The sequence below is a fragment of the Euphorbia lathyris genome, chromosome 10, assembly GCF_963576675.1.
Source record: "Euphorbia lathyris chromosome 10, ddEupLath1.1, whole genome shotgun sequence".
In the NCBI taxonomy this organism is placed as follows: Eukaryota; Viridiplantae; Streptophyta; class Magnoliopsida; order Malpighiales; family Euphorbiaceae; genus Euphorbia; species Euphorbia lathyris.
In genome coordinates this window covers 58857213-58883615 of record NC_088919.1, presented here as the reverse complement: position 1 = coordinate 58883615, position 26403 = coordinate 58857213, and the positions used below count along the sequence as shown (strand labels likewise).

Here is a 26403-nt window from a genome sequence, read left to right as displayed (position 1 = left end):
AGCTATATTTTTTCCAAATAATCTTTTGTTGTGAAAAAGGAGCCATAGTTTTATTATTTTTAACTATAAAATATTTCTTTTATATAATTTTTTTAAAGAGTGGAATATTGGAGACTCCAAAGGCCCTAAGCGACCATCCATATCGTCTCCCACAAGAATCGATATTGCTTTCCAAATAAAGTGTTAATATGTATGAAAATTATAGATTTTTTTTAGAAAATATATATTAAAGATTTGAATCCTTTCAAATTGAGTTTCAATATGTTTAATACATCTTAACTATTCATTGTAAAATCAATGGTGAGCTCGAATTATTTAATAATTAATTAATAAAATTTTAAAATTTATTAATTAAACTTCCAACCATTACTTTTGTAAGTTGAAATTAACTCGTTTGGTTCAGGTATTAGCTCATAATTGTTGTAGTAAATTGTTTGCTATTAGCTAAAGATAAATTTTTTTGATCGGGATATAGTTAATTGTCTATTAGTTAAAGATAATTAGTGTTTGGTAAACTTATAAAAGGTTGTTGTTAGCATGTGAAAAATACTAATGTGACTATATTAAATTTTCAAACAAAATATGACTATATCATTTATCAATATAAAATAATAATATAAATAAACATGGTATACAAATATTAATAAAAATAATCTAAATAATTAGATAATTCAAAATAATATAAATTAAAAAAATTAAAAATATATTATATATAATGGAAAAGAGATATTTGTTTTAGAGAATGGTGATGGTTAAAGAGAAAAAAACGAAAAAAAGAAAATTAATTATAGGTAAAATCTAAAAAAAAACTTTGTGCTTTCCGTTTTTGTCAAATTGGTATTTGTAAAAAAAAAAAATTGTCCAAACAGTGTTTAAGGTTTTGTTAGGTTTGGAGAGGAAGTGGACTTGAAAGTGTGATTACCACTTCGATTGGGCTTAGACTGAAACTCAAACACCTCAATTGAAAGCAAACTAGTAATCATTAGCGGGGAAATGAGAGTGATTAACTCATTGCGTAGTAGGTGAGAGGATGAGAGTGAAAGATGAGAAGAATTCTGTCTGTCATTCATATCTTTATTTAATTTAATTAATATTTTATCTTTTTTAACAATGTAATTTCAACGGAATAAAAATGAAAACATCAAAAGAAACGTCAAATAATTATATTTTGCTTTCTATAAAAAATAATGTCAAGGCCATGGGCGGGAACTCCCCCGCCAAACTTTTGGACGGAAATATATAAACTATCAACAAGTTCCGTCAATATAGATGACGGAATTCCATAAAAAAATTACTGATGAATTTGTTTCATCTAAAAAATTCTATCAGTAATCAAGCATTTTTTAGTAGTGAATGTTGAAAAAGCTAAAAGGACAAAAAAAAACTAGAGGTTTGGAGGAGTATTTAGGGTTTACGTGATGTTCATTGTTTAGGGTTGAGGCGCATTGGGAATGGAAATAATGTATTTATATGGAGGGATCCTTGGATTACTAAGAAAGGTAGTTTCATTCCTATATTAGGATGTGAGGCTATTCTTGATAACACTAAGGTTTCAGATCTTTTTGTCGAATGGGAACATTGCTGGGATAGAGACAAGGTGAATGCAATATTTAATGAGGTGGAAGTAAACGTGGTTAACAATATGGTTTTACCACAAATGAATATTGAAGATCGTAAGATGTGGAACTTTACTAAGAATGGTATGTATTCGTTAAAAACAAGCTATAATGCATACAAGGCTCATCACCACTCTCAAAATGGAGATAAGGGTTATGACAAGCTTTGGAAGCTTCATATTCCTCTAAAGACAAAATTCTTCCTAAAGCAATATCGAACTACCTCCACACGTATGCAACTACAGTCTATAAGGATGGAGGTCCCGCTAATGTGCACGATCTGTGATGATGACACGCGTCTTAACGGGATTTAGCACGTTAGACGTCGTAGGCGGCACATATAGGCCACCCCCACCTTCTGGACCTTAGTTCGTCTCCAAACTTATTTCGGTCAAGGGGTTTTGGGATCTTCAGTCACGTTGGTCTGGTCCATTTTGTCGAGATGATAAATAAAAATTAGGGTTTGTGTTTCACACATCCATCGCCGATATTAGAACTGTTCAGATTCGAATCTGAAAATTTCTAAATAGCCAATACCAGACTATTTAGGCGATTTTAGTCTCTTTAGACAATCTAAACATGCATAAAATACAATCCAAAAGCAGTTCTCTCACAAAATAATTAAAAAATATATTTCAATTATATCCAATAAAAAGATTTATTCCTGCATATTTGCGAATCTAGAGCTGACAGGACACAAGATCTATAACTCTAACACCAATGAAAAAAATATATAACATAATCAAGTCGGGTTATCAGATTACATAATGGATGGTGGATAACTTTTGATGTGATTAACAATGGAAGAACATATCACCATGATCTTTGCATTACTGGACACGATTCGACTACACTGAGGTTAATCATAAGAGGAAATGATAGATCCACGAACTAAGAGTGGTTGCACGTGAGAGAGAGAGAGAGGGGCATCACATATTACCCGCGATAGAGGGAGGTAAACTTTTTATTTCTTAACTTGCTAGATTGATTATATTAATTTAATAAAAAAACAAGGTGTCTATTTATAAGGAGTGGTTAGGGCAAACGTTAGTCTCATTCTCTCTTAATAGATCCAGTCTGTTTCATTTACGGGTGCACTTTATATTCGACCTATACCCGAATATTTCCAACAAATATAAAAAGACTCAAAACTTATGAAATTATGAAATAATGTAACAAGAATGTTTGAATGCTTAAAACTACATCTGTTTACGGGTTCAGGTACTCGTCCGGTCCATTCAAGCCCGTGTCCCTTGGGCCAGGTTTGGATAAGAAAAATTGCCCTTAGGTCCAGCCCGTCTATATTTTGGACGGGCTTGGAATTTATAAAAATAGCACGGATTGGTCCAGCTTGGCCCGCCTAATACTAATTAATAAATTTATATATTAATATTTATTTTTAAGTTTCATAAAAAAATATTTATTTTTAAGCACAAATTTTATTTTTTTATTAGTAAATAAATATTATACATATATTTTTAGGTGGACTTATATGGGCTAGACTTGAGATTTGATTTTTGAATCCAAACTCGCCTAAATTAACAGCGGACTGGACTGAATCTGGACGGAATATGTTTAGATAAAAGCCTGATGGGTCCGACCTGAGCCCGGTCCATGAACAAATCTACTTAAAATTGGTATGCTCATTATAATTAAAAATAACAAAAGATAACATATACAATATGAAATCAAATACAAAATATAATTTGATTAGCCTTATTCTATATTCAGATTTATTTTTAGATAATTCTTTCGGTAAAATTTCAAATTATAAATCCTTAACTCAAACTTTAAATTACAAATCTTAATATATTTGATGAATTTAATGCATCATAAAATTTTATTAATTTTTTAGAAAATGGCAATTAACAATTATAGATTAAATGTCCTCTAAGTTTGAAAATTATAGAATATAAGTTATGAGTCTACAAAATAAAAAGGGGAAAAGAAATTATAGAATAAAAAAATAAAATAAACAAAAAAATGATATCAGAATTAAAGTGCAGGCTGTGGGGTTCGAACCCACGCGTACTTATGTACAGAAGATCTTAAGTCTTCCCCCTTAACCTCTCGGGCAAACCTGCTTAGATGTTAAAGTTCAAATAATTGTTTTAATAAATAGTATTAATTTAAAATCACAATATAATTCCAAGTAAATTTGTATTTGTAATCGAGATCTTATTTTGGGGAAGAAACCCTACGCAGATCGAATTGAAGAGAGAGAGGAGGCAAAGAGCGAACGAAAAAGAGGAAAACCATGGCGGAGCACTTAGCTTCCATATTTGGAACAGAGAAAGATAGAGTGAATTGCCCCTTTTACTTTAAGATCGGTGCTTGTAGACATGGCGATCGATGTTCCAGGCTCCATACCAAGCCCAGCATCAGTCCTACCCTTCTTCTTTCCAACATGTATCAACGCCCTGACATGCTCACTCCCGGCGTTGACGCTCAAGCTCAGTCTCAATCCCTTGACCCTCGCAAGATCCAAGATCACTTCGAGGATTTCTACCAGGATCTCTTTGAGGAGCTCAGCAAGTATGGAGACCTCGAGAGCTTGAATATTTGCGATAATCTCGCCGATCACATGGTCATTCTCTCTCTCTAGGGTTTTCATTTCCTCTTTATTTTATTTTTTTTAGGTTTTTGTTGATTTCTTATTTGAACTTGTTGAACAGGTGGGTAATGTTTATGTTCAGTTTAGAGAGGAAGACCATGCTGCTAATGCGCTTCGCAATCTTACTGGAAGGTTTTATGCAGGTTTGTAATTTCATTTTCCTGCACTCACTTTTGATTTGGTTGTTACATTGTTAAATTTTAGGGTTCGATGGTTAATTTTAATTAATTGGCTGAACAGATTTATTTATTTTTCCTGTTAGATGCTTCTGAATATGTATGTATTGACCCTCTTGACTTTCTGGTGTAATCTATTGCTGGGTATCACTGTGCTTTGTCCGGTGTCTTGTGTATGGTCATATGCATAACTTAAATGAAGTAAAATTGTAAGGAACCGAACAAGTATTATCCTCCTTCTGTTAAAAAAAGGCGGAGAATTATTTACTGTTCTGTCTAAATAATTGTTAGGTTATCATTCATGATAGTTACATGGATTCACCTATGATTGAACTTTCTACTCAACTTTGACAGTTCAAACTTCAAACTATTATCTCTAATTGTTGCTGTTCATGGATTTTATATTTCACCATTCATAAAATTGTGTATTCACATTATAGTGATGTGGTATGGTGATACGTAGACATGGTCATAGCACGCTTCATGTTTTGTAGTAAGTTTGCATTGTTTTTGATGTAAAGGAACCAAATGTAGGTCGAATTCTGCTTTAGTTATTTTGGACTGATAAGTGGGAAAATATTGCTAGCTTGGTAATTTAGGCATATAAATCTTATGCAGCAGCAGAGTAAACAGGTGTTTTAATGGCATGCGATTGTAATGTTCTTCTTGTATTAGAGCAGCCAATATAATACCTTTTTTTTCAGTTCATTCTATCTTGCTTTCTCAGTTCATGGATTTCATTCTTCTTGCTGGTAGTATAGAACATCTATAATTATGACGCTATAGCACATTCTGATATGCCATAAACTCTGAATCTAATAGGCCGGCCAATCATTGTTGACTTCTCTCCTGTCACGGATTTCCGTGAAGCTTGGTAATTTAGGCATATAAATCTTATGCAGCAGCAGAGTAAACAGGTGTTTTAATGGCATGCGATTGTAATGTTCTTCTTGTATTAGAGCAGCCAATATAATACCTTTTTTTTCAGTTCATTCTATCTTGCTTTCTCAGTTCATGGATTTCATTCTTCTTGCTGGTAGTATAGAACATCTATAATTATGACGCTATAGCACATTCTGATATGCCATAAACTCTGAATCTAATAGGCCGGCCAATCATTGTTGACTTCTCTCCTGTCACGGATTTCCGTGAAGCCACATGTCGCCAATATGAGGAAAATGTGTGCAACCGTGGTGGCTATTGCAACTTTATGCATCTGAAAAAGATTAGCAGGTAACTTTCTTTTCGGTGTAATTGTTTTTTTGAAGTATACTGATTTTGCTTCTGTAGTCCAGGTAGGATTTCAATGGTCCATTTGTTGACCTTTTCTATTGATCAATTTTAGGGAGTTGAGGAGGCGCTTATTTGGGAGGAACAGAAGAAGACGTAGCCGCAGCAGAAGCCGTAGTCCTAACAGGCATCGCGGTTATGAAGAACGCCCGCATGGAGGACGCGGAGGAAGACGTGATGATGATAGGGATCGTCTCCAAGAGAGGGGTAGGAGGCCTAGAAGCCGAAGTCCTGGACGCAGAGTAGGACGAAGTAGGAGCCCGGCATCAAGGAGGAATAGAAGCCCCCCTGCTAGAGAGAGCAGTGCTGAAAGAAGAGCTAAGATTGAGCAGTGGAACCGGGAGAGAGAACAACCAGAACCTGGTACCAGAGACAGAGATAGAGATAGAGATAGCCAAAACCCTGATAATGATCGGAACAGCAATGGTGACTCAAAGAACGGAGATTATTATGATGATCCTCAGCTCCAGTAGTAGCTCTGTCGATACAAATATCGACTCCATTGGATTCATCTGGTTTGTCTCTTAGCTACTTAATTGGCTATTAGGAAACCTGTTTTTTTCTTAGACATAAAGAGATAGCAACTATTCTATTGATAAGATGGCCCATTTAGAAAATACATCTTACTCCCCATTTCCACTGTGCAGGTGGAGTACAGGTCCACTTTCTTGTGTTATGAAAGTAAAATTCCAACTTTTGCCCTATAACTGCCTCATTAAATTAACAGGAATAAGGATAATAATAAAATAAGGAACTGGACCAAGAAACACCTTCACTTCTCACGTTTTCAACTTTTTCTTCTTTATTACAAGGTGTTTTGGGATTTTTCTCTTGATCATCAAGGATGGTTTTTTCTAACCTTGTCCATTTCAAACACGATTCACTTCATTTTAAATTACACATAGGTCTTTATGTAACCTTGAAATGAGATCCCACTTTTTTAAATGTCCACAACAATACCATTTCTGAGTAAACGAAACACAGGAGGAGGCTATATCTGCTCGATTAACATGTCTCTCATTATAGCCAATTGCAGGCAGGCATGGGTAATCAAATTGTACAGAGATTATGCATGTCCTTTTGTTGTTTGAATATCATTTCTCTTTTAAAGTTATCATCTTATGTAGTTTCCAAGTTTTGCAGGTTCAGGCTTTCCTGCTTTACAGGATCGGCCTCTATCTTTTATGGTAGGCTTACCATGATATTTGTATACAGGTTGGCTGTTTATCTGCAGAGGGTGTTTGCAGGATTCTAGTGTTTTGTTGTGGAAGGATTGAGAAAGCTACTAGACTTATCGAAACGAAGAGAACTTCCGACCTTAATATGGGGAAATAGCTGAGTTCTGCGATCGAACAATTTGTATTTCAATTTTTTATAGATGGTGAGAAGCAGCAATTTCTATTTTTTTCCTAGGTAGTCAAACATTGTTGGTATTTCGATTTGTCGCCTTTCTTTGTTTTCGATGAATGGGTTGAGCTTGTGAGCAGAGATATAATTTAAACCTGCATGTTTAGTATTGGAATTCAATTTTTAACATTAGAAACTTCTTGCTGACCTGTCTTGGAATTGCCTTGTAGTAGGAACCTTTGTATCCTACAATTTGTTTTACATTTGGCATCATAATATTTGGGTGGGTATGCATAGAATATATAGTGAGACTAAGAACCCTGCTGGATTTGTAGATGAGATGTTTTTGTCAGGAGCAGAAGGTTGGAACTAGAGTTTCTGTAGTTACGGGTGGCAATTCGGGTTGGTGTGTCATAATATATGATATAAATGCGTAAAAAATGATAGACGGGGTTGTATTGTGTCAAAAATTGCAATCTATATCTGTAGTGCTCATGTCATTTTGTAGGTGTCTAATACCAGTTTTTCTGTTTAGTGTTTAGTATATGATACTTACCAGTGTTGTGTTTTAGGATGAGGGATAATGAATTAATTTCTTGTCACCTAAAATTAAGTGGGTTTGAAATGTTTCTCTTATATCAGTGATTAATAATTTGATAATTTTAGGAAAAAATGATTTTAGGATGGGTGCATTTCATAGTGGATTTGAATGCAATGGGAAATTTACATAGAAATTCACTTTTGAAAAACTATTTACAATTATGTCAAATCATAGTTTTGAATTATGTCAAACTAATAAAATCATTATTTTTAATGATTAAAGTTTATAAATTAGAAGTCTAGAATATATTATCAAGAGTTTAGGATTTATGAATTGGGATTTAAACTTCTTAACTTAGGTGTAAAAGCATATTTTATTTGGTATATATAAAAAAAAAATAACATATTGAGAATTAAGTTTGATGATATAAATGTTAGAAGGGTCAATTATTAGATTGCATATTAGAAGGTTGAATATTGTTTTAAATAAATTAAAAAAGTTAAGGCAAAAAGCATTGCCCTCTTTGGTAATTGAGATTTTGATTAACAGAATTGTTTGGTGAAGAGAGGTTTAAAAGAGTTTATTATGTCTAAAAAGCAAATTTTGATGTCGTTTTTTCAATTAGATTGCTCTATCTCTTTTTGAATGATATTTTCATCTCTAATTACTATCATTTAGTTCCAAGTTTTATTATATTTTTATTTGTCATTTTACATAAATAATGATTGCTATCAGTTAAGTTTTACGGCTCTCAACTAATGGTTTGGGTAACATAATCATTATTAGTTCATGATTTAATAAAAAATATTTTATTTTTCACAAATAATATAGTTTAAAAAACATTTATTAATTCAAAAATTTAATCTAGTAGTAATAAAATTGTAAAAGAGGCTTTTATTATAATACCAATGAAATCAAAAGAACTATCATGTAGATAGGGGTGTAAACGGGATGGAGAATGTGTTTCTCATCCTCTTTTCCCAATTAGTTGAGGTTTTTCAATCATCGTTTTCGTGAGCTAAACATGGATAAATTTATACCTATCCTCATCCCGCAAGGAATCCTCGTCCCTATGAGGATCTTTATTTCCTATTTATAGATACTCTAAAAATGTTATCTATATTTTCTATTCCTCATTCTCCGCGGAGAATCACTGTTTATGTTAAAAAAAATTAGTAAAGTAAAAAACGTTTAAGAAACAATGACTAATAATATCAAGTATTAACAATCATTCTTAAATTTTTCAAATCATAAAAAAATTAAAAATTAAAAACAACCAATCATCTAATTAAAATGTATTTAAATCATAAAAAAAAAAATCAATTATAACGGGGATTCTCATTGTGGGTACCTTTCCCCTTCCCCTCCACATTCCCATCACGGGGGGCAAAACTATCCCATCTCTGTCTCATAGGGATCTTTATCGGGATATTTCTGTTCTGTCGAAGCAGGTCACCGATGGGGATGAGGAATCCTCGTCCCATTTATATTCCTACATGTAAACATAGGGTAATTAGCACCGGTGGTCACAAAAGTTTAATTTGTCTCAATAAAATCACTTAAGTTTGTTTTTGTCCTAATAAAGTCAATTTGGACGTTTTTCGATCATTTTTTCGCCAAAATTGCTCACGTGGCATCTAATCACATGTTTCAACACCATATTACATAATAAAAAAATTAACCATAAATTAACTCAAGTAAATAAGGGTTATCAATTAAAATTTTAATTATATAAATTAACCTACGTAGCGTATAGATTATCAATTAAAATATGTAGTTACATTTTTTAAATATGCTAGGTGGCACTAACGTGACGTTGAGATGCCACGTGAACAATTTCGGTGAAAAGATAATCGAAAAACATCCAAAGTGACTTTATTAGGACAGAAACAAACTTAAGTGGTTTTATTGAGACAAATGAAACTTTTGTGACCTTTTGGAGATATTGTTCAAACTTTTATGACCACCGATGCTAATCACCCTGTAAACATAGGCTTGCCACATTTTTTTTTTGAATAAAAGGATGCTTTATTGGCTGATATCAGCTAAAAGAATAGAGATAAAAAAAAGGGAGGAGTGCAATGCCACTCTCCACACGAACAGACGAAGAACTGACCGCTCTAGCTAGACTATGAGCTGCACAGTTCGCTGAATGTTTAACAAAGGAGATAGACGCATTGTCTAACTCATGAATCAAATGAATACAATCTGAAGGACCCAAAAGATGGGTTACCAATAACAACAATCAAATACGCGGAATACCAATAACAATACCACAAGGATCAATCTAACAAACAATCAACCAAAGCACAACCCAAGTCCAAACAAAAATAGCAACTATAACTACAAGAATGGAAATCCAAAACCACAATCAACAACACAAGATTTATACGTGAAAATCTCTTCGGTGTGAAGAGTAAAAACCACGGGACGTTTGAGGAGTCCACCCTACTTCTCTTATTATGATAAAATTGAGGGCAAAACAAACCCAATAAAGTCTTACAAAAGGTTTATAACCCACCAACAATCATGAAACAATAAGAGATTTGAAGAAGTAGACAAATACCAAGAAAGAGAAGAAATCATTCTACAATCTGCCCCAACTCCGAACAGACCTTCCCGACCTCCGAACGGCAATCCCAACGGTAAGAATAAGGAACAATATGTCTAGAAGCTCCTGTCCAAAAATCGTGACGATCCGACGGTTCAATCTCCGAGAATCGACAAAAACGTGAACTGACCTAAAGAGAGAAAGACCAAATCCGAAAATCTCTTTTGTGTGTGTCTTTTCTTCTTCCTTCACTAATATTAAATGAATACCACTCATTCCAATAAATACACATTAATATAGCTTCTCAAAGAAGACAAAATTAATAATAAATGGACTTTAAATATGGGCGGGACCCATAACAATCTCCCCCTCCAGCCCATCACGGAGAGAAGAAAAACTCAAATTCTTCAACGTTTGAATCTCATCCCGAAAAGCTTATTACAAAGCTCAAGCTTGCTTCCAGGAACCACCTTGGTTAACATGTCTGCTGCATTTTTATCTGTGTGGACTTTCTTTAACAGCAATTCTTTCTCTTCAATCACATTCCGCAACCAATGATATATGATATCAATGTGCTTGGTACGAGCATGATACATGGCATTCTTGCTCAAGTCCATAGCACTCTGACTGTCACAGAATGTCACATACTCACATTGCTTCAAACCCAACTCTTGAAGGAACCTCTTCAACCAAATCATCTCTTTACATGCTTCCACAGCTGCTATATACTCTGCCTCAGTAGTAGACAATGCTACACACTTTTGTAGCTTGGATTGCCATGAAATGGCTCCTCCTGAAAATGTAAACACATAACCTGAGGTAGACTTTCTATTATCAAGATCACCAGCCATGTCAGCATCTGTATATCCCTCAAGAATCGGTTTTCCACCTCCATAACACAAACTCAATTTGGAAGTACCACGCAAATATCTGAAAATCCACTTAACAGCTTCCCAATGAACCTTACCCGGATTGGATAAGTATCTACTCACCAAACCAACAGCCTGTGCGATATCTGGTCTAGTACAAACCATAGCATACATCAAAGAACCAACAGCAGATGAATAAGGAACAGAAGACATACTCGTTTTTTCTTATCTGACTTAGGACAAGCTCTATTACTCAACTTGAAGTGAGCTGCTAAAGGTGTATTAACAGGCTTGGCATTCTTCATATTAAACCTTTCAAGCACACGTTCAATATACTTTTCTTGTGATAGCCACAACTTTCTAGCTTTTCTATCACGAACTATCTCCATGCCTAAGATCTGCTTAGCTGGACCCAAGTCTTTCATGTCAAATGACTTGGACAAATCCTTCTTCAAGTTGGAAATCATCCCTGCATCTTGTCCAACTATCAACATATCATCCACATATAAAAGAAGGATAATGAAGTTACCTCCAGGGAAATTTCTAAAATACACACAAGGATCTGCTGAAGTTCTATTGTAACCATTCTTTGTCATGAAAGAATCAAACTTCCGATACCATTGCCTTGGTGCCTGTTTGAGCCCATAAAGACTCTTCTTCAACTTGCAAACAAGCTTTTCTTTTCCCTTTTCTTTAAACCCTTCAGGTTGCTCCATATATATCTCCTCATGCAAATCACCATGTAAGAAAGCAGTTTTCACATCAAGCTGCTCCAACTCCAAATCAAGACTTGCAGTTAAACCCAAAATGGTTTTTATAGATGTCATCTTGACAACAGGAGAGAAGATCTCATCAAAATCAATGCCCTTCTTCTGATTGCAACCCTTTACCACCAATCTGGCTTTGCGCTTCACTATCTTGTCACCATCTTTCTTGTTCTTGAAAATCCATCTGTTTTTCAAGACCTTCTTGCCTTTAGGAGGCTTCACAAGCACATATGTCTCATTCTTTTTCAAGGAATCCATCTCTTCCTTCATAGCATCAAGCCAAAGATTTTTGTCTTTACTAGACAACACTTCTTCAAAGTTCTCTGGCTCCCCCTCATCAGTGACAAGAATAAACTCTGAGCTTGGATATTTTGTAGAAGGTTTTCTTTCTCTAGTTGACCTTCGAACTGGTGCTTCTTCCACCAAAGGAGCTGGCTGCTCCCCCTGCTCATGAACATCCTCTACATCATTCTGATCATCATGTGGAACATCATCAAATTCTGGTACACCATCACCATCATTATCAAATTCTGGTGCATCACCATCTTCATTTGGTTGTACCTCCTCAACACCATCAAGTGTTGCTTCAACATTCTCATTTGTTGGCTGCTCAACAGGAATAGGAATAGAAACAGAAGAAGTATCAGTAATATCAAAAGACAAATCTGGAGTAGAAGTGTACCTTGTACTCAGAAGTTCTGAGCCCATCTCGTGCTCAAAGAATACTACATCTCTGCTTCTCACCACTTTCTTCTTCTCTGGATCATAGAGTCTAAAACCATACTCCTCATCACCATAGCCAACGAATACACAAGGATTAGTCTTGGAATCAAGCTTTGATCTCTGTTCTTTTGGCACATGCATGTATGCCTTGCATCCAAAGACTCTCAAATGTGAATAAGTAGGATCTCTACCCTTCCATACTCTCTCGGGTATCTCAAGGCCAAGAGGAATTGATGGTGAACGATTGATCAAGTACACTGAAGTATTAACAGCTTCAGCCCAAAATGTCTTTGGAAGATTGGACATTCTAAGCATACATCTCACTTTCTCCACAATTGTTCTGTTCATTCTCTCTGCTACACCATTGTGTTGAGGGGTGCCGGGCACAGTTTTTACATGTCTAATGCCATGGTGTGAGCAATAATTCTCAAATTCTTTAGAAGTGTACTCACCACCATTGTCAGATCGAAGACACTTCAATTTTCTTTCTGTCTCCCTTTCTACCATGACGTGAAACTTCTTGAAAGTTTCAAACACTTCACTCTTTGTCTTCAACATGTAAACCCAAGTTCTCCGAGTAGCATCATCAATAAAAGTGACAAAATATTTACTGCCACCAAGAGACTCCACCTCTAAAGGACCACAAACATCAGAGTGTATCAACTCCAACTTTCCTTCCTTCTTTGTAGACTTCTTAGAAAAGGAAGCTCTATGTTGCTTTCCTGCTAAACAATAATCACAAGGGTCAAAAGAAACAGATTTATCAACAGGAATAAGAGATTTACCTGCCAAAAGTTTTAACCCTTTATCTGTCATATGTCCCAATCTTCTATGCCACAAATTAGGAGAGTTCTTTTCTTCAACTGCATTTAGCTCACCAGAACATACATTCAAGTATGTTTTATACAAAGAACAACACAAATCACCTCGAGCAACTGTCAATGAACCCTTGGACAATCTCCATTTTCCATCTCCAAACGTATGTCTGAATCCTTCTAGATCAAGAACATTTGCAGACAACAAGTTAAGGCGTATATCGGGAATATGGCGCACATTCTTCAATATAAGCATGCAACCAACACTTGTCTTCACCCGAATATCACCCATGCCAACAATGCTTGCCGAACTCTGATTTCCCATCTTGACACTACCAAAATCTCCTGCTTTGTAGTTCAAGAAGTATTCCCTTCTAGGAACACAATGATAGGAAGCTCCTGTATCAACAAGCCACTTTGTGCCTGAACCATCAACATGATGACACTCACTAGTTGCATAAATCAAAGAAACACCATCATCACTTTTAGAAGTGACAGCTGCAGTATTTTTGTCATCTCCCTCCTTCTGAGAATCTTGCTTCTTACCTTGTTCTCTTTTCCAACGGTAGCAATATTTCTTTATGTGACCCGGTTTGTTGCAGTGATGACATACCATAGGCTCTTTCCCATCTCTGGACTTAGACCTACCTCTTGAGTTACCACGCCTCTTTGGACCTCTGCTCTTGCCTCTACCTCTGTTCTCAACAACAAGAGCTTGTGAATTATCGACTCCCATCTCCTTTCTTCTTATCTCTTCATTAAACATACTCTCTTTAATCACATCCAAAGAAAGTACACCATCAGGAGCAGAGTTACTAATAGTCACAACAAGAGTTTCCCAACTATCTGGCAATGAACTCAATAGAAATAAAGTTTGCAACTCATCATCAAGAATAATCTTCATAGTGGTAAGTTTGTTGATTATATCTTGAAAATCACTAAGATGCTCAGAAACTGACTTCCCACTTTTCAACTTCAAATTAACAAGCCTCTTAATCAAAGAAGCCTTATTATGAGCAGTCTTTCTTTCATAAAGACCTTCTAATTTCTTCCACAAATCATATGGGTCAGACTCTTGAGAAACATGGTTGAAAATGCTAATATCAACCCATTGTCTGATAGTCCCCAAAGTCTTTCTTTTCAACTTTTCTCATTCTCTATCTTCCATCTTTTCAGGTTTAACCGGTTTAGACACACTACCATCCTCTTTGGTTTCTGCATCAATTGGGTCATACAAATCTTTGCAAAATAACAAATCTTCCATCATAGGTCTCCATATAGAATAATTGGTTGATGTCAATTTAACCATAGAACTATTATTGCTATTAGATTCCATAGCTAACTCCAAAATTAACCTTGCTCTGATACCAATTGAAGGACCCAAAAGATGGGTTACCAATAACAACAATCAAATACGCGGAATACCAATAACAACACCACAAGGATCAATCTAACAAATAATCAACCAAAGCACAACCCAAGTCCAAACAAAAATAGCAACTATAACCACAAGAATGGAAATCCAAAACCACAATCAACAACACAAGATTTATACGTGAAAACCTCTTCGGTGTGAAGAGTAAAAACCACGGGACGTTTGAGGAGTCCACCCTACTTCTCTTATTATGATAAAATTGAGGACAAAACAAACCCAATAAAGTCTTACAAAAGGTTTATAACCCACCAACAATCATGAAACAATAAGAGATTTGAAGAAGTAGACAAATACCAAGAAAGAGAAGAAATCAGTCTACAATCTGTCCCAACTCCGAACAGACCTTCCCGACCTCCGAATGGCAATCCCAACGGTGAGAACAAGGAACAATATGTCTAGAAGCTCCTGTCCAACAATCGTGACGATCCGACGGTTCAATCTCCGGGAATCGACAAAAACGTGAACTGACCTAAAGAGAGAAAGGCCAAATCCGAAAATCTCTTTTGTGTGTCTTTTCTTCTTCCTTCACTTATATTAAATGAATACCACTCATTCCAATAAATACACATTAATATAGCTTCTCAAAGAAGCCAAAATTAATAATAAATGGACTTTAAATATGGGCGGGACCCATAACACAATCACCTATAATGTCAGAAAAGTAAGAGTTAGCCTGAAAACCACAATTAATTGCCTGTACTACAACTAAACAATCCGAACGCAACTCCATGTCCTTGATCCTGCTCTCCTTTAACCATGACAGGGCCTCCTTGACCGCCATTGCTGGTTCGAAGTAGCCATCCGTGTCTGGCAAAAACACAAGATTCTTGATGATCGCGAATTAAAAATCTATACGAGCAATAGCCTTCCCCTTGAAATAGTCCAGCATCTACATTACATACAAAGGAGCCTTCCGCCGGTCGAACCCAGCTGTGTGTGTGACTGTCCCTAGGAGCGCCTCCTCTATCTCGCAAAGGCCGAGCGACCTGCCATTCCGAGCATAGGATTGCCACATTAGGTAAACGGAAAAACAAGAAATGCCTCGAAGAAAATAGTCATTTTAGGGCTCAACTAATTAATCAGAAAGATTGTGTTTGGTTGATTTTGTAGTTCATTATCTTTTAGTCTACTTAAGTAATTTAATTAAATTAAGGGTAAAGTTCAAATAAAACCCCTGTGGTTTCACTAATTTTCAGATAAAGGACTGTGGTTTACTTTTTTGTCAAAACGAGGACTGAGGTTTTCAACTTTAGCAAAATAAAGACTTTTTCGATTGATACTATTAAAATCACTCTTAACAACTTCAAAAATGACATATTTTAAGAATTACTAATATTCTAAGCAACTTTAATTTTTCAACTTTTTTATTTCGAGATTATTTAGATGATGTTTGGTAAAGAGAGAGAAAGTTAATGTTTAGAGAGAGAAAGTTCCAAAACAGATGATTTTCTAAAATCGAAAATGTAGTTCCATAGAAAATATGACATTGAACAACTTTAATTCTTGAAAATTTTCATTTTCAGGTCGTTAAAGATAGTTTTAATAGCATTATTAAAAGTGCGAAACCTCAATCCTCGTTTTGACAAAAAGTAAACCACAGTCCTTTATCTGAAAATTAGTGAAACCACAAGAGTTTTATTTGAATTTTCCCCTTAAATTAATTAATTTGTAATTGATTACTAGATTTTTAATTAATCATTAATTAATTGATTGTAATTACTTGGCTTAATACATAAAAGCCTTCTGGTCCCCCTAAATTTACATAGTTTCTAGTTAGCCTTCAACTTGCTTAAAATAACATACTAGCCACCTGAATTTGTTTAAAATAACTTATTATCCCCTTGAATTTACTTATAATGATCCATTTTCCACCTGAAATTGTTTAAAGTGATCTACATTATAATTTATCTAAATCTGTAAAAAAATCAAAACTTAAAAAGTAAAGGCTTAATTCGTGATTTTAGGGTTTTAAAACAAATTAACTTATTATTTTGTACATTTTTATAGATTTAGGAACTTAATCATGATACTTTAAGCAAATTTAAAGGACTAATGAGACATCATATAAGTTTAGGAGGCTAATCAACTTTTTTGGATAAGTTCACGGGCAACTGATGTATTAAGCCTAATTACATTGTTAAATTAAAGAGTACATGTTGAAATAAAAACTAGCATCATTGGAATTGGGACGTATAAGTTATTAGACCACTTGAAAAAAGTTACTGAATTGGAGCAGTACCTTCATGGAGATTTTTTAGGCAAATGAGAGAACATATTTGAAAAGCAGTTATCTCACGTTGAATCAACAATATTAAAACGAGAGAAGGTGCAACCCAACAACTAAACTCAATCAAATTCAATTAAAATGTCAAATTTTGGTCAATTTCAATTCATAGTTTTTAATCTCTGTCTTACAATTTTCTTTTTGATGAGGGCATCTTGTGCTCGTGCGTGGAGCGAGAGATAGAACCCGTGGAGTGTGAGTCCGGAGCCAAGGAGGGAGGAAGAAAACCACGCGGAGGGGTGATCACTAACGCCTTCCACGCAGAGTGTGTTATAAGACAAGCAGAGCGTGAGTTTAATGCCAAGAGGGGAGGAAGAGAACCACGCGTAGAGGAGGCTACTAATCTAGTCCACGCAGAGCGTGTTATAAGACAAGCGGAGCGTGGAGGGATGGTTCGAGAAGGGGATGAAGACGCAGCTGACGGGGACCAATTTCAGAGGCCCACTCACGCGGACGGAGCGTGAGATAGTTAAAGCAGTCTTCAACGCCAAACAAAGAAGAGGGGGAAGAATAGGGTTAAACTTTATCCATTTGACCCTAAACCCTAAACCCTTGCCCTTGTCTCTTTCTATTTCCTTAATTCATTCCTTAATTGCCTCTTTCTATCTCCTTAGTTTAAATCCTTAATTTACTCCTTAATTTACTCTTTCTAAATTCCTAAGTTGCCCCTACTCTTATCCTTGTTTGTAACCCTAGTTAGGGGCTTATTTAGTTTTTATCTTTACCCTTTTATTAATTAAGTAGTTACCATTTTGTGTAATTGTTTAGGTTTGTTTTAGGGTTTTGAGATGATATAAATACATATCTTTCTTTGTAATTAAACAACTTTTATCAATCAATTTTATTATCTTCTTCATTGAAGCTTGTTAGGGTTTTCAACCTCAACAATGGGGGATCTATGATTTCCTACGGATTTTGGACCGTAAAACCGGGATTCACTCCTTCAAGTTCAGCTTGAGAAGAAACATCTTTGTTAGTTTACGATTAAAACTAACACGTTCCGAAATAATCTGCATCACTTTTCAATTTCAACTATCTGAACTATGTATATACATACTTTTTAAAATAAAGACAATTCACATATAAAAACTAGTGCTATTGCGGCTATACCTCCCGCTTTGTCAAGTACACTATGAAGAATGGCATAGATCGGTAGGAAATACCATTCCGACACGATATGAAGTGGGGTGGACATCGGATTAGTAGGTATATAATTGTCGGGATCTTTGGGAAAAGCAAATTCAAAGTGCAACTATTTCGAGCATCAATTTTCCCTAAATGATGAGTTTTCTAGCTACATCTAGTATCAATTTTTCGAGTTGAGAAAGACTTATTCTTACTGAGTAAGGCTGAGCGAGGATCAAACTCTTCTTTTGATTATGATTAAGCCTATAACGAAAGTGGTAGAATCTCGTGAATAGACGTAAGACTTATCTTTTTCTTCTCTTATGATATTTCGAGAAGTAGATCTAATTATCATGCTAATTAGATACCGTAATTTCAATTCCTAAGTTTATAAATTTTCATTCTAAATCTATTTTCAATTCGACACTATTTCGTTTAATTAAGTCATCCTTTTTACGGTATTAGTTATAAATCTAACTTTTTCGTCCTTTTTACCTTTCATAGTCTTTTGATAGTCAAATTTAAAGCATTTACTTCTATAATTTTTCATAAAAGTAAATAGTACTTAGCACATCTCCTTGGTGTTAAAGAAGGGGTTTGCTGTTTTGTAGAAGATCAAGTGCTCAAAATCTAAAAACTAGTCAATTCAGAATCAATCAATAGCAAAACCATGAAAAAAGTTTCTCCGATATAAGATATAAAAGAAGCTCAACTAAGTGTATTTCAATTTGAGAAAACTCCTCAGTACAACACTGTTCTTCAACCTCAGAACAAAAATTATTCGTAAAAAGGGTCGTGGTTAAACCCCATTTTACATTAACTTATTGGCATCATCTAACACATTTCACCTCCAAAAACGGCATCATTTTGTAGAATCCTGGAACGTAGATTTTAGTAGGGTTCGACGGGAGTCCTGAAGTTTGCTCCAGCATAAACTGCCTCTGCCCCAAGCTCTTCCTCAATTCGCAGCAGCTACAAGCATAACCAAAGGATGTAAAAATTAGTTCATAGAGCGAAACTAATTTATTTAGGAATGTCAAAAGGAGTTGTCAATGCACAGTAACGTGTTGTTGTTTTGGATGTGAAATTAACCTGGTTATATTTTGCAAGGCGCTCAGATCGGCAAGGTGCTCCAGTTTTGATTTGACCCTGTTCATTCAAAACAAAGAAAATGACTACTTCCGAAAATGCAAAACTCAAGAAAAGGAAGAGGAATAGAATTGAGCTATTATGGTGCACAGAAGTCTGGTTTTCTTCGGAAAATAGAATTACCGTGGCCAAACCAACTGACAAATCAGCAATGAAAGTATCCTCGGTTTCACCACTGCGATGGCTGGCCATCACACCCCATCCAGCTTTCTTGGACATTCTTACTGCTTCAATGCTCTCAGTTACAGATCCAATCTGGTTCACCTGTTTCCATAAGAGAGAATAATAAGTTCTTGACTCTTAAAAACAAGCAATGGTAGAAGAGTTCCGACTCCGAAAAAGAGTCAAATTTACCTTGAGGAGGAGGGCATTGCATGCCTTGTCATTGATGGCCTTCTCGACCCTCTGTAAATGGCAACAAAATCAGCAGATGTACAGTAAAAGGAACAGAAAATGGTCTCTTCTTTTCATAAAAGTAAGGCCAGCAAAAATTCATCCTACCTTAGGATTGGTGACTAAAAGATCATCTCCTACAATTTGTACTTTTTCACCGATTTCAGTGGTCATCTTTGCATAGTGCTCCCAGTCATCCTGGTCAAATGGATCTTCAATTGACACAATAGGATACTCGGAGACGAATGACTTGTAGAGGTCCTTTAGTTTGTCACCTGAGATCTTCTGTGAACCATTATTGTTCTGCATAAACAGAGTAACAGAAAAAAGAGTGCCATCAGCGATAATAAATAACACTATTGATTCATCCAGATAATTTTTATGAACCGTGCTAATAACCTAACCAGCTTATAAGCTTAGTCACGATTGGTTATATTATAGGATTGTATAGCTAATCTAACTATGCCATCAGCAATTCAGCAGACTCAATAGTGGCAGCAAGAACCACTGCCTTTTGACAGGACTTCAGACAATGAAACAGTAACAGTAGGCATGAGAATCCCACCTCTTCTTTGAAGTTCAAATCATAAGTTTTATCTGAGCCATAAAATTCGGAAGCAGCAACATCCATTCCAATAACCACCTAATAAAATGGTGAAGCAATCAGTGCACAGCACTTCTTTTAACATCAAGTTATCAAAAAACTACAGAAGTATTTAAGAATAGATATTCAAGAAGAAATTGTACTTTGTCTGTGTACCCAGCTTTAGCAATGGCAGTCTTGAGCAATTCAAGTCCTTCCTTGTTTTCCTGAAGATATGCCAGTTTCATACTGTGAGAAACTAGTAGCAAAAGAATATGAAAGAGAAAAACAAGAGTAACTTAAAACAAAAGATAATAACTAAAAATTCTTGACCTGAATATTAGGAGCAAAACCACCTTCATCACCAACATTTGTAGCATCCTGTCCATACTTCTTCTTGATCACAGACTGAATTCATAGGGAAAAGAGAGGATTAGCATGATAAAACAAGGAGCTGTCACGATCTTCATGATAAAACAACGATCTCAACAAGAGAGGATTCATGTAGAAATAGTGCCAAAAGATTCAGATATATACTATAAGATGTTTATATATGGCAGTAATTTAATTAGTGGCTTGAATTATATATGCTCTAATGATTAGGGTCTCATAACTCATAAGAGGGTCAAGAAAAGATCCGAAGAAACAACATTGCAAAAGTAAAGAGACATCATGAAGTAGAGAAAGAAGTAAAGGAATAGCAACCTTCAAATGGTGGTACACTTCAGCGCCCATCTTCATTGCCTCTTTGAATGAAGAAGCTCCAGTAGGAAGAATCATGAATTCCTGGAGAGAAAAAACCGTGAGAATCTCAATCAATGAACATCCTTAAGGGATAAACCAAATCAGTTGTTAGAAACATACCTGCATAGCAAGTTTGTTTCCAGCATGTGATCCACCATTGATGACATTAAAGGCAGGGACTGGCAACACCAAATTCTTGTTACCAGCAAGGTTAGCAATGTGCTGCAAGTAAAGGACATCTTATCAGAGTTCTCCAAGTGACCCGATCAGGAAAAAAAAAAAAACCTATACCTACTACAAATTTTAAGGAAACCCTGTGGTTTAGCCGATTTGCAAAGACAATCCTCGTGGTTTAAATTTTTTCAAATAGGGGTTTGTGCTTTGTGAAATTTGCAGTGAAAGGATATGTGAGCCAATTTTTTGGTCAAATTATACTTGTTATTTAGTTAATTTGCAAAACCAGACCTTATATTTTCGGTTATTTGCAAAATCAGTCTTTTTAATTGCTCCAAATTGCAATAGTCACAAGTCATGACAATAAGTTTTGAAAACTTTTAAACCATATAGATGTCTTTGCAAATCGGCTTTGTGGTTTATTTTTGTACTTTTCCAATTTTAAATGTCAATCAGTCATTTGCTAACTAACTTTCAGGCAAGTAACAAGCAAAATTCATTAACACTGCCACAACTATATTTACAGGAAGCATATTGGTAAGCCAAACTGCAAATGCAACCACGTGAACGAGTGAAAAGATGTTAAGCAAACAAAGAACCTACCTTGTAAAGGGGAATACCCTTGGCATGAGCTCCAGCTTTGCAAACCGCAAGAGAAACTGCCAAGATGGCATTTGCTCCGAGCTGAAAATTTAAAAATACTTATTTCAGTTGAATGAGCTTCCCTATAAAATACAACTTAAAAAAAATATAATGATCTACCTTCTGTTTGCACCATCCCCACTCATTTACAGTTCCGTCCAGCTTCTGAACCATGAAGTTATCAAGAGCAGTCTGCTCAGATGGGTCCTGGACAACACAAACACAAACACAAACAAACAAGAAAAATTTAGCAGCTTAGCCCCAAATAAACCTTCAATACAATAGCCTTTTACAGCAATTTAGTGGATCGAATACTAACCTTTCCAATCAATGCAGGGCCAATAATTGAATTCACATTCTCAACAGCCTTCAATACACAAGTAAACACAGATCAGTCAATGATCATAAATTTGAGATCGAAAAAAGTAAAAACATAAAAAAATCCGCGATTAACCTTAGAGACACCCTTTCCAAGGTAGTCTGATCCACCATCCCTTAGCTCAAGCGCCTCATAAATCCCTATAAGCAAGAAAATTACAGCACATAATTACAAAAAATGCAATCAAGCAATAGAGCAGACAATATGTTGTTGACCAAGTGTTATATTCTCAATCGAAAGCAACATACCGGTGGATGCACCACTGGGAACGGCGGCTCTAGCCAGATGACCGTCAGATAATTTAACATCAGCCTACCACAATCAAAATCCATCCAACAGAACCGATTAGGCATAATTTTAAAAAAAAATGAGGATAGAAAAGCTTAAATTGATCAGATTCACATGAACTGTACAGATCCGCCATCACATAGAAAGTATCGAAAAGCATTTCAGAGACAAACCTCAACAGTAGGATTTCCACGGCTATCAAAGATCTGCCTTGCCTTGACGGCGACGATGGTAATCGACATAGCTGAAGATCGGAATTAGATCTAGAGAGATAGAAGGAAGGTTATGAGATAAAATAGAAATGATGAGACAAGTGTTAAAGCAACGATTAGTTGCAGGGTTTCAGAGGGTATATGTAGATGAGTTGGGATTAATACTAGCCGTTGGATTAAAATGGGTTTTTTCCTTTTGTGGTGTTTAATTGAAAAATGAAATATGGTAATGGCCATTTGGCATATTCTTATTTATGCTCTTATTTATTTATTTATTTATTTATTTATTTATTTATTTATTTTTATTTTTTTTTTTTTTTTTTTGTAATCGGAGGTGTTTGAAAACTCAAACAAAAGAGTGAAAAGAAACTAATTAACGATCTATTTTATGTGAGTGTCGGTAAAGCCGATCCCCATAAAGAATAGCCTGAAGATTTATAGGAGGCGCATCACACCCGTGATCTTATTACAGTCTCAATATTTATTTTATTTATTTTTTTTAATAATATTTTATTTATTTTTTTATATTTATTTTATTTCTTTTAATTAATTATATTTAAATGGAAAATAAAGTATTTAACTTTCCTTAAGAAAGTTGTTGGGTCGGGACAAGTGTGATGGCCAAGAAAAGTTCTTATGGAGTTTGGTGACAAGAACTAAAGATGGGGTTGAAATCTTGATACACCGTATTTTTATTAGAAAAAGGAAAAAAAAAAGGAAAACTAATTTGATATGTATATAAAAATAAAAGTAGATTTATTCAAAAACAATAAAAGTAGATTAATTGGTATTTGTGTACTTTTTTCTCTTTCATGTTTGTCTTTTCATATTAAAAATTAAAGTTTTAAGTATTTGATTAGTAGATCACTGTTTGTCTTTTTATATATGAAAAATAGATTTTTAAAACATTAGGAATTTCTGATTTTCCAATAGCAAACAACAGTAAACTAAACAGATCTCAATTGACTCTGCGTGGTCTAATTTTTGAGTTAACTTCCATAGATATGCATTGATCTACGTTAGAGTTAACCTCTAGGTACACTTTATACCAAAATCATGACCGATTAGAATAAAGAAAGTGAAATATCAAAAAATAATAAAGAGAAAAGTTAGATATTAACCATTTATAAATTGTTCCTACTCCTGGTGGATAAATATTATTTTAGCTTTAGATTAGATGATGGGGCGTTTCCCACCATAGTAGATCTTGTGGAGATTCCTTTTATTATTAGGCTTCTTAAAGTTGAATGAGCTTAAAAAAAATGAATTTATGCCTCTACTTAGATTCGGTTTGAAATCGATTACACCCTCCGATTACTTTTATTTTGAATATTAATGTGAAAATGCAGTTGATAATCTATGTTTCTTTTTTGCTCTTATTCCAAGATTTAATTGTTATTGAATAAGGTCTAAAACTAACATCACCTACTTTCATTAACATTTGAACCCTAAGATGAAAGAACTTTCCTTTTTCCTTTTTAGGTTAGTTTCACTCATGATTCATCTTTTTGTTTCTCTTGGTATTTTGCTTGTTTCCATCGCATTCGATTAAGCTTAATTGGCCGGTCACCTCTGTTTAGAGTTATAGACTTTGCTCTCATTTCCCCTTTTCGGTGAGATGTACAAACTTTCTTCCTTTTTAAACATTTTGAAATTATTTTAAGGGATAAGTATAAAAAAAATGCCTATGGTATACCGGTTTTGCGAATTCGAACCTGTGGTATTTTTTTTGCAAACAGAGGTATGTGTTACAGGCCGTTAGCAAACAGAGACTAAATTGACTAACGGTGTTAAAATTCAAAGAGAAAAGAGTTAATTTGGTCCTTATATTTATTTATTTTATAAATTAACCCCCCTAATTATCTAATTATCACAAATAAACTTCAAAATAAAAAATAAAAATAAAAAATAAAAATAAAAAATACCATCTTTTCCATCTCTTTTTCATTTTTTATTTTCCTTCTTCTTTCTCTCTCTCCTCTCCTCTCTTCTTCTTCTTCTTCTTCCCTCTTTTTCTTCTTCTTCTTCTTCTTCTTCTTCTTGATTTTCCTGATTTTGTTCACTCACTTTCTTTCTTGCTCTTATCAATGGAAGCAGTGGCGAATCCAGAATTTGAGGGAGCGGGGGGCAGAATTCTAAGCAAAAAAAATTTAGACAAAAAATGTAATATTGTTCAATTTTTTATAACAGAAAATACAAAAAATTTCAATTTTTGATGACAAAAAATGCAAAACCGTTCAATTGTCATGCATTATTTTCATGATTTTTTTATAAAAAAACGTAAATTATAATGTTTCCGACTCGTAATCATTCATTTTCGGGGATTCTCGGGTTGTTACGCATCAAATATCCCTAACATTTTGGGTCAGGTGCAATTTTACCCCTAACATATAAAATGGTGCAATTTTACCCCTAATGTTTGTAACCAAGAGCAATTTTATCCTTAACGTTGATAAATTGGATCAATTTCAGACACTATTATAAAACACAGTCATTTTTTTCTTTATTTTGCACCAATTGCATATCAATTTTGTAATTTTGCACTAATTTTACCTCTAACGTTGATAAATTGGATCAATTTCAGACACTAATATTCATGACCGAGAAGACAGTTTGATGAATTATTTCTCAAATTGACCCAATTTATCAACATTAGGGGTAAAATTGCTATTGGCTTCCAATATTGGGGATAAAATTGTACCATTTTAGACGTTAAGGATAAAATTGCTCCTGACTTAAAATATTAGGGGTATTTTTGCACTTTAATCCTTATTTTTGGATTTAATTTTTTTTTTAGTGGGATGTAAGGGGGGGGGGAATGCCCCTTTGACCCCCCTCTACATCCGCCCCTGAATGGAAGCATCACTTCATGCGTTTCCTTCGAATTTCAGTTCATTGCTAACAGCACAATGCTCTACCCTCTTGATTTCCTTGATTTGTTTCTCATCAAGTTTCTCTCCCAAACACATAACACCTAATAAGCAATACACAGCGTATCGAAAATTATCCAAAACGCTAACAGGATCGCCGGAATTCGACTGAGATTGGAAGCGCTGGAGGAGAATTTGTAGAGTCCATTTGCGAGCATGTGAATACGACTTCACCCGCGAAGGATGGAGTATTTCGGATGTGATATTCCGGCGGAGGAGGCGCCAAGTAGGACCGTAAAAGGATGAGCTGATAGTACGCTGATTGCTACTAACAATTAAATTTGTAGCAGTAGGTGCCGGGCGGTTAGAGAAAACAGTCCCGTTCTCGACTAAGGCTTGGTGAGCAAGGGAATGGTCGGCGACAAAGATGGACGGCTGAGATTCGATGCGGAGAGTGATTATGGGGCCGAGCTTCGAGTGAAGGGAATGGAAGATCAATTCAATCTCCAAAAAAGATTTTCTCGACCATCTTAAGTGTCCGATGACAGGTACGATATGGGGCCCCGGCGGGAGCTTGTTAGCCGGAATCTTCGAAGAAAACAAAAGGTTTAGAAAAGCTCTGAGAAAGAAAGTAGAAGGGAGAGAAGATGAAGCCATGTTTGTGTAAATTGAAATTGATAATTGAGAAATTGTGTGTTTGGTTGAAGAGAAAAGAAAGGAAAGTGGGGCTGCAGTGGAGAGTTAAAGGTTTGGTGTGTGAAGAAGAAGAAGAATGAGAAGAAGAAGAGAGGAGATGAGAGAGAGAAGAGAGAGAAA

General features: G+C 35.1%; 2 protein-coding genes and 1 non-coding gene across 5 annotated transcripts; 1 reads left to right on the top strand and 2 right to left on the bottom strand.

Annotated features, from left to right (window-relative positions):
• Positions 1 to 3617: 3617 nt before the first annotated feature.
• TRNAL-UAA (transfer RNA leucine (anticodon UAA)) lies at positions 3618 to 3700 on the bottom strand. The gene has a single exon. It is a non-coding gene; the product is annotated as a tRNA-Leu (tRNA).
• Positions 3701 to 3793: 93 nt separating this feature from the next.
• LOC136208797 (splicing factor U2af small subunit B-like) lies at positions 3794 to 7247 on the top strand. Of its 3 annotated transcripts, XR_010677288.1 has the most exons (6): positions 3794 to 4203; positions 4292 to 4373; positions 5513 to 5639; positions 5752 to 6211; positions 6344 to 6377; positions 6912 to 7247. XR_010677288.1 is itself a non-coding variant. In XM_066000026.1 (5 exons), exons 1-4 carry the CDS (start codon positions 3874 to 3876, stop codon positions 6167 to 6169), a joined length of 957 nt encoding a protein of 318 aa, XP_065856098.1. In that variant the 5' UTR covers positions 3794 to 3873; the 3' UTR covers positions 6170 to 6211; positions 6912 to 7247. The 3 variants fall into 3 exon arrangements, 2 of the variants coding, with proteins under 2 accessions (XP_065856098.1, XP_065856099.1); XM_066000026.1 differs by lacking the exon at positions 6344 to 6377; XM_066000027.1 differs by having other exon boundaries at positions 6344 to 7247.
• Positions 7248 to 18824: 11577 nt separating this feature from the next.
• Positions 18825 to 22838, bottom strand: LOC136208834 (enolase). Its single transcript, XM_066000088.1, has 16 exons — positions 22679 to 22838; positions 22466 to 22529; positions 22293 to 22357; positions 22158 to 22205; positions 21959 to 22045; positions 21800 to 21880; positions 21143 to 21244; positions 20984 to 21064; positions 20612 to 20686; positions 20443 to 20505; positions 20261 to 20338; positions 19804 to 19998; positions 19657 to 19707; positions 19426 to 19566; positions 19246 to 19302; positions 18825 to 19125 (listed from the first exon to the last, which is right to left on the bottom strand). The coding sequence occupies exons 1-16, from the start codon at positions 22745 to 22747 to the stop codon at positions 19045 to 19047; spliced, it is 1338 nt and encodes a 445-aa protein (XP_065856160.1). The 5' UTR covers positions 22748 to 22838; the 3' UTR covers positions 18825 to 19044.
• Between the last annotated feature and the right edge of the window lie 3565 nt (positions 22839 to 26403).

What these genes read in the sequence shown, in the direction of transcription:
- LOC136208797 (XM_066000026.1), top strand. Translation starts at nt 3,874, where the DNA reads ATGGCGGAGCACTTAGCTTCCATATTTGGAACAGAGAAAGATAGAGTG. An exon ending in TACTGGAAGGTTTTATGCAG is followed by an intron (nt 4,374 to 5,512) that starts GTTTGTAATTTC and finishes TGAATCTAATAG; the next exon opens with GCCGGCCAATCATTGTTGAC. An exon ending in CATCTGAAAAAGATTAGCAG is followed by an intron (nt 5,640 to 5,751) that starts GTAACTTTCTTT and finishes GATCAATTTTAG; the next exon opens with GGAGTTGAGGAGGCGCTTAT.
- LOC136208834 (XM_066000088.1), bottom strand. Translation starts at nt 22,747, where the DNA reads ATGTCGATTACCATCGTCGCCGTCAAGGCAAGGCAGATCTTTGATAGC. An exon ending in GGGGATGGTGCAAACAGAAG is followed by an intron (nt 21,881 to 21,958) that starts GTAGATCATTAT and finishes TTAAATTTTCAG; the next exon opens with CTCGGAGCAAATGCCATCTT. An exon ending in AGGGTATTCCCCTTTACAAG is followed by an intron (nt 21,245 to 21,799) that starts GTAGGTTCTTTG and finishes CTTTACTTGCAG; the next exon opens with CACATTGCTAACCTTGCTGG.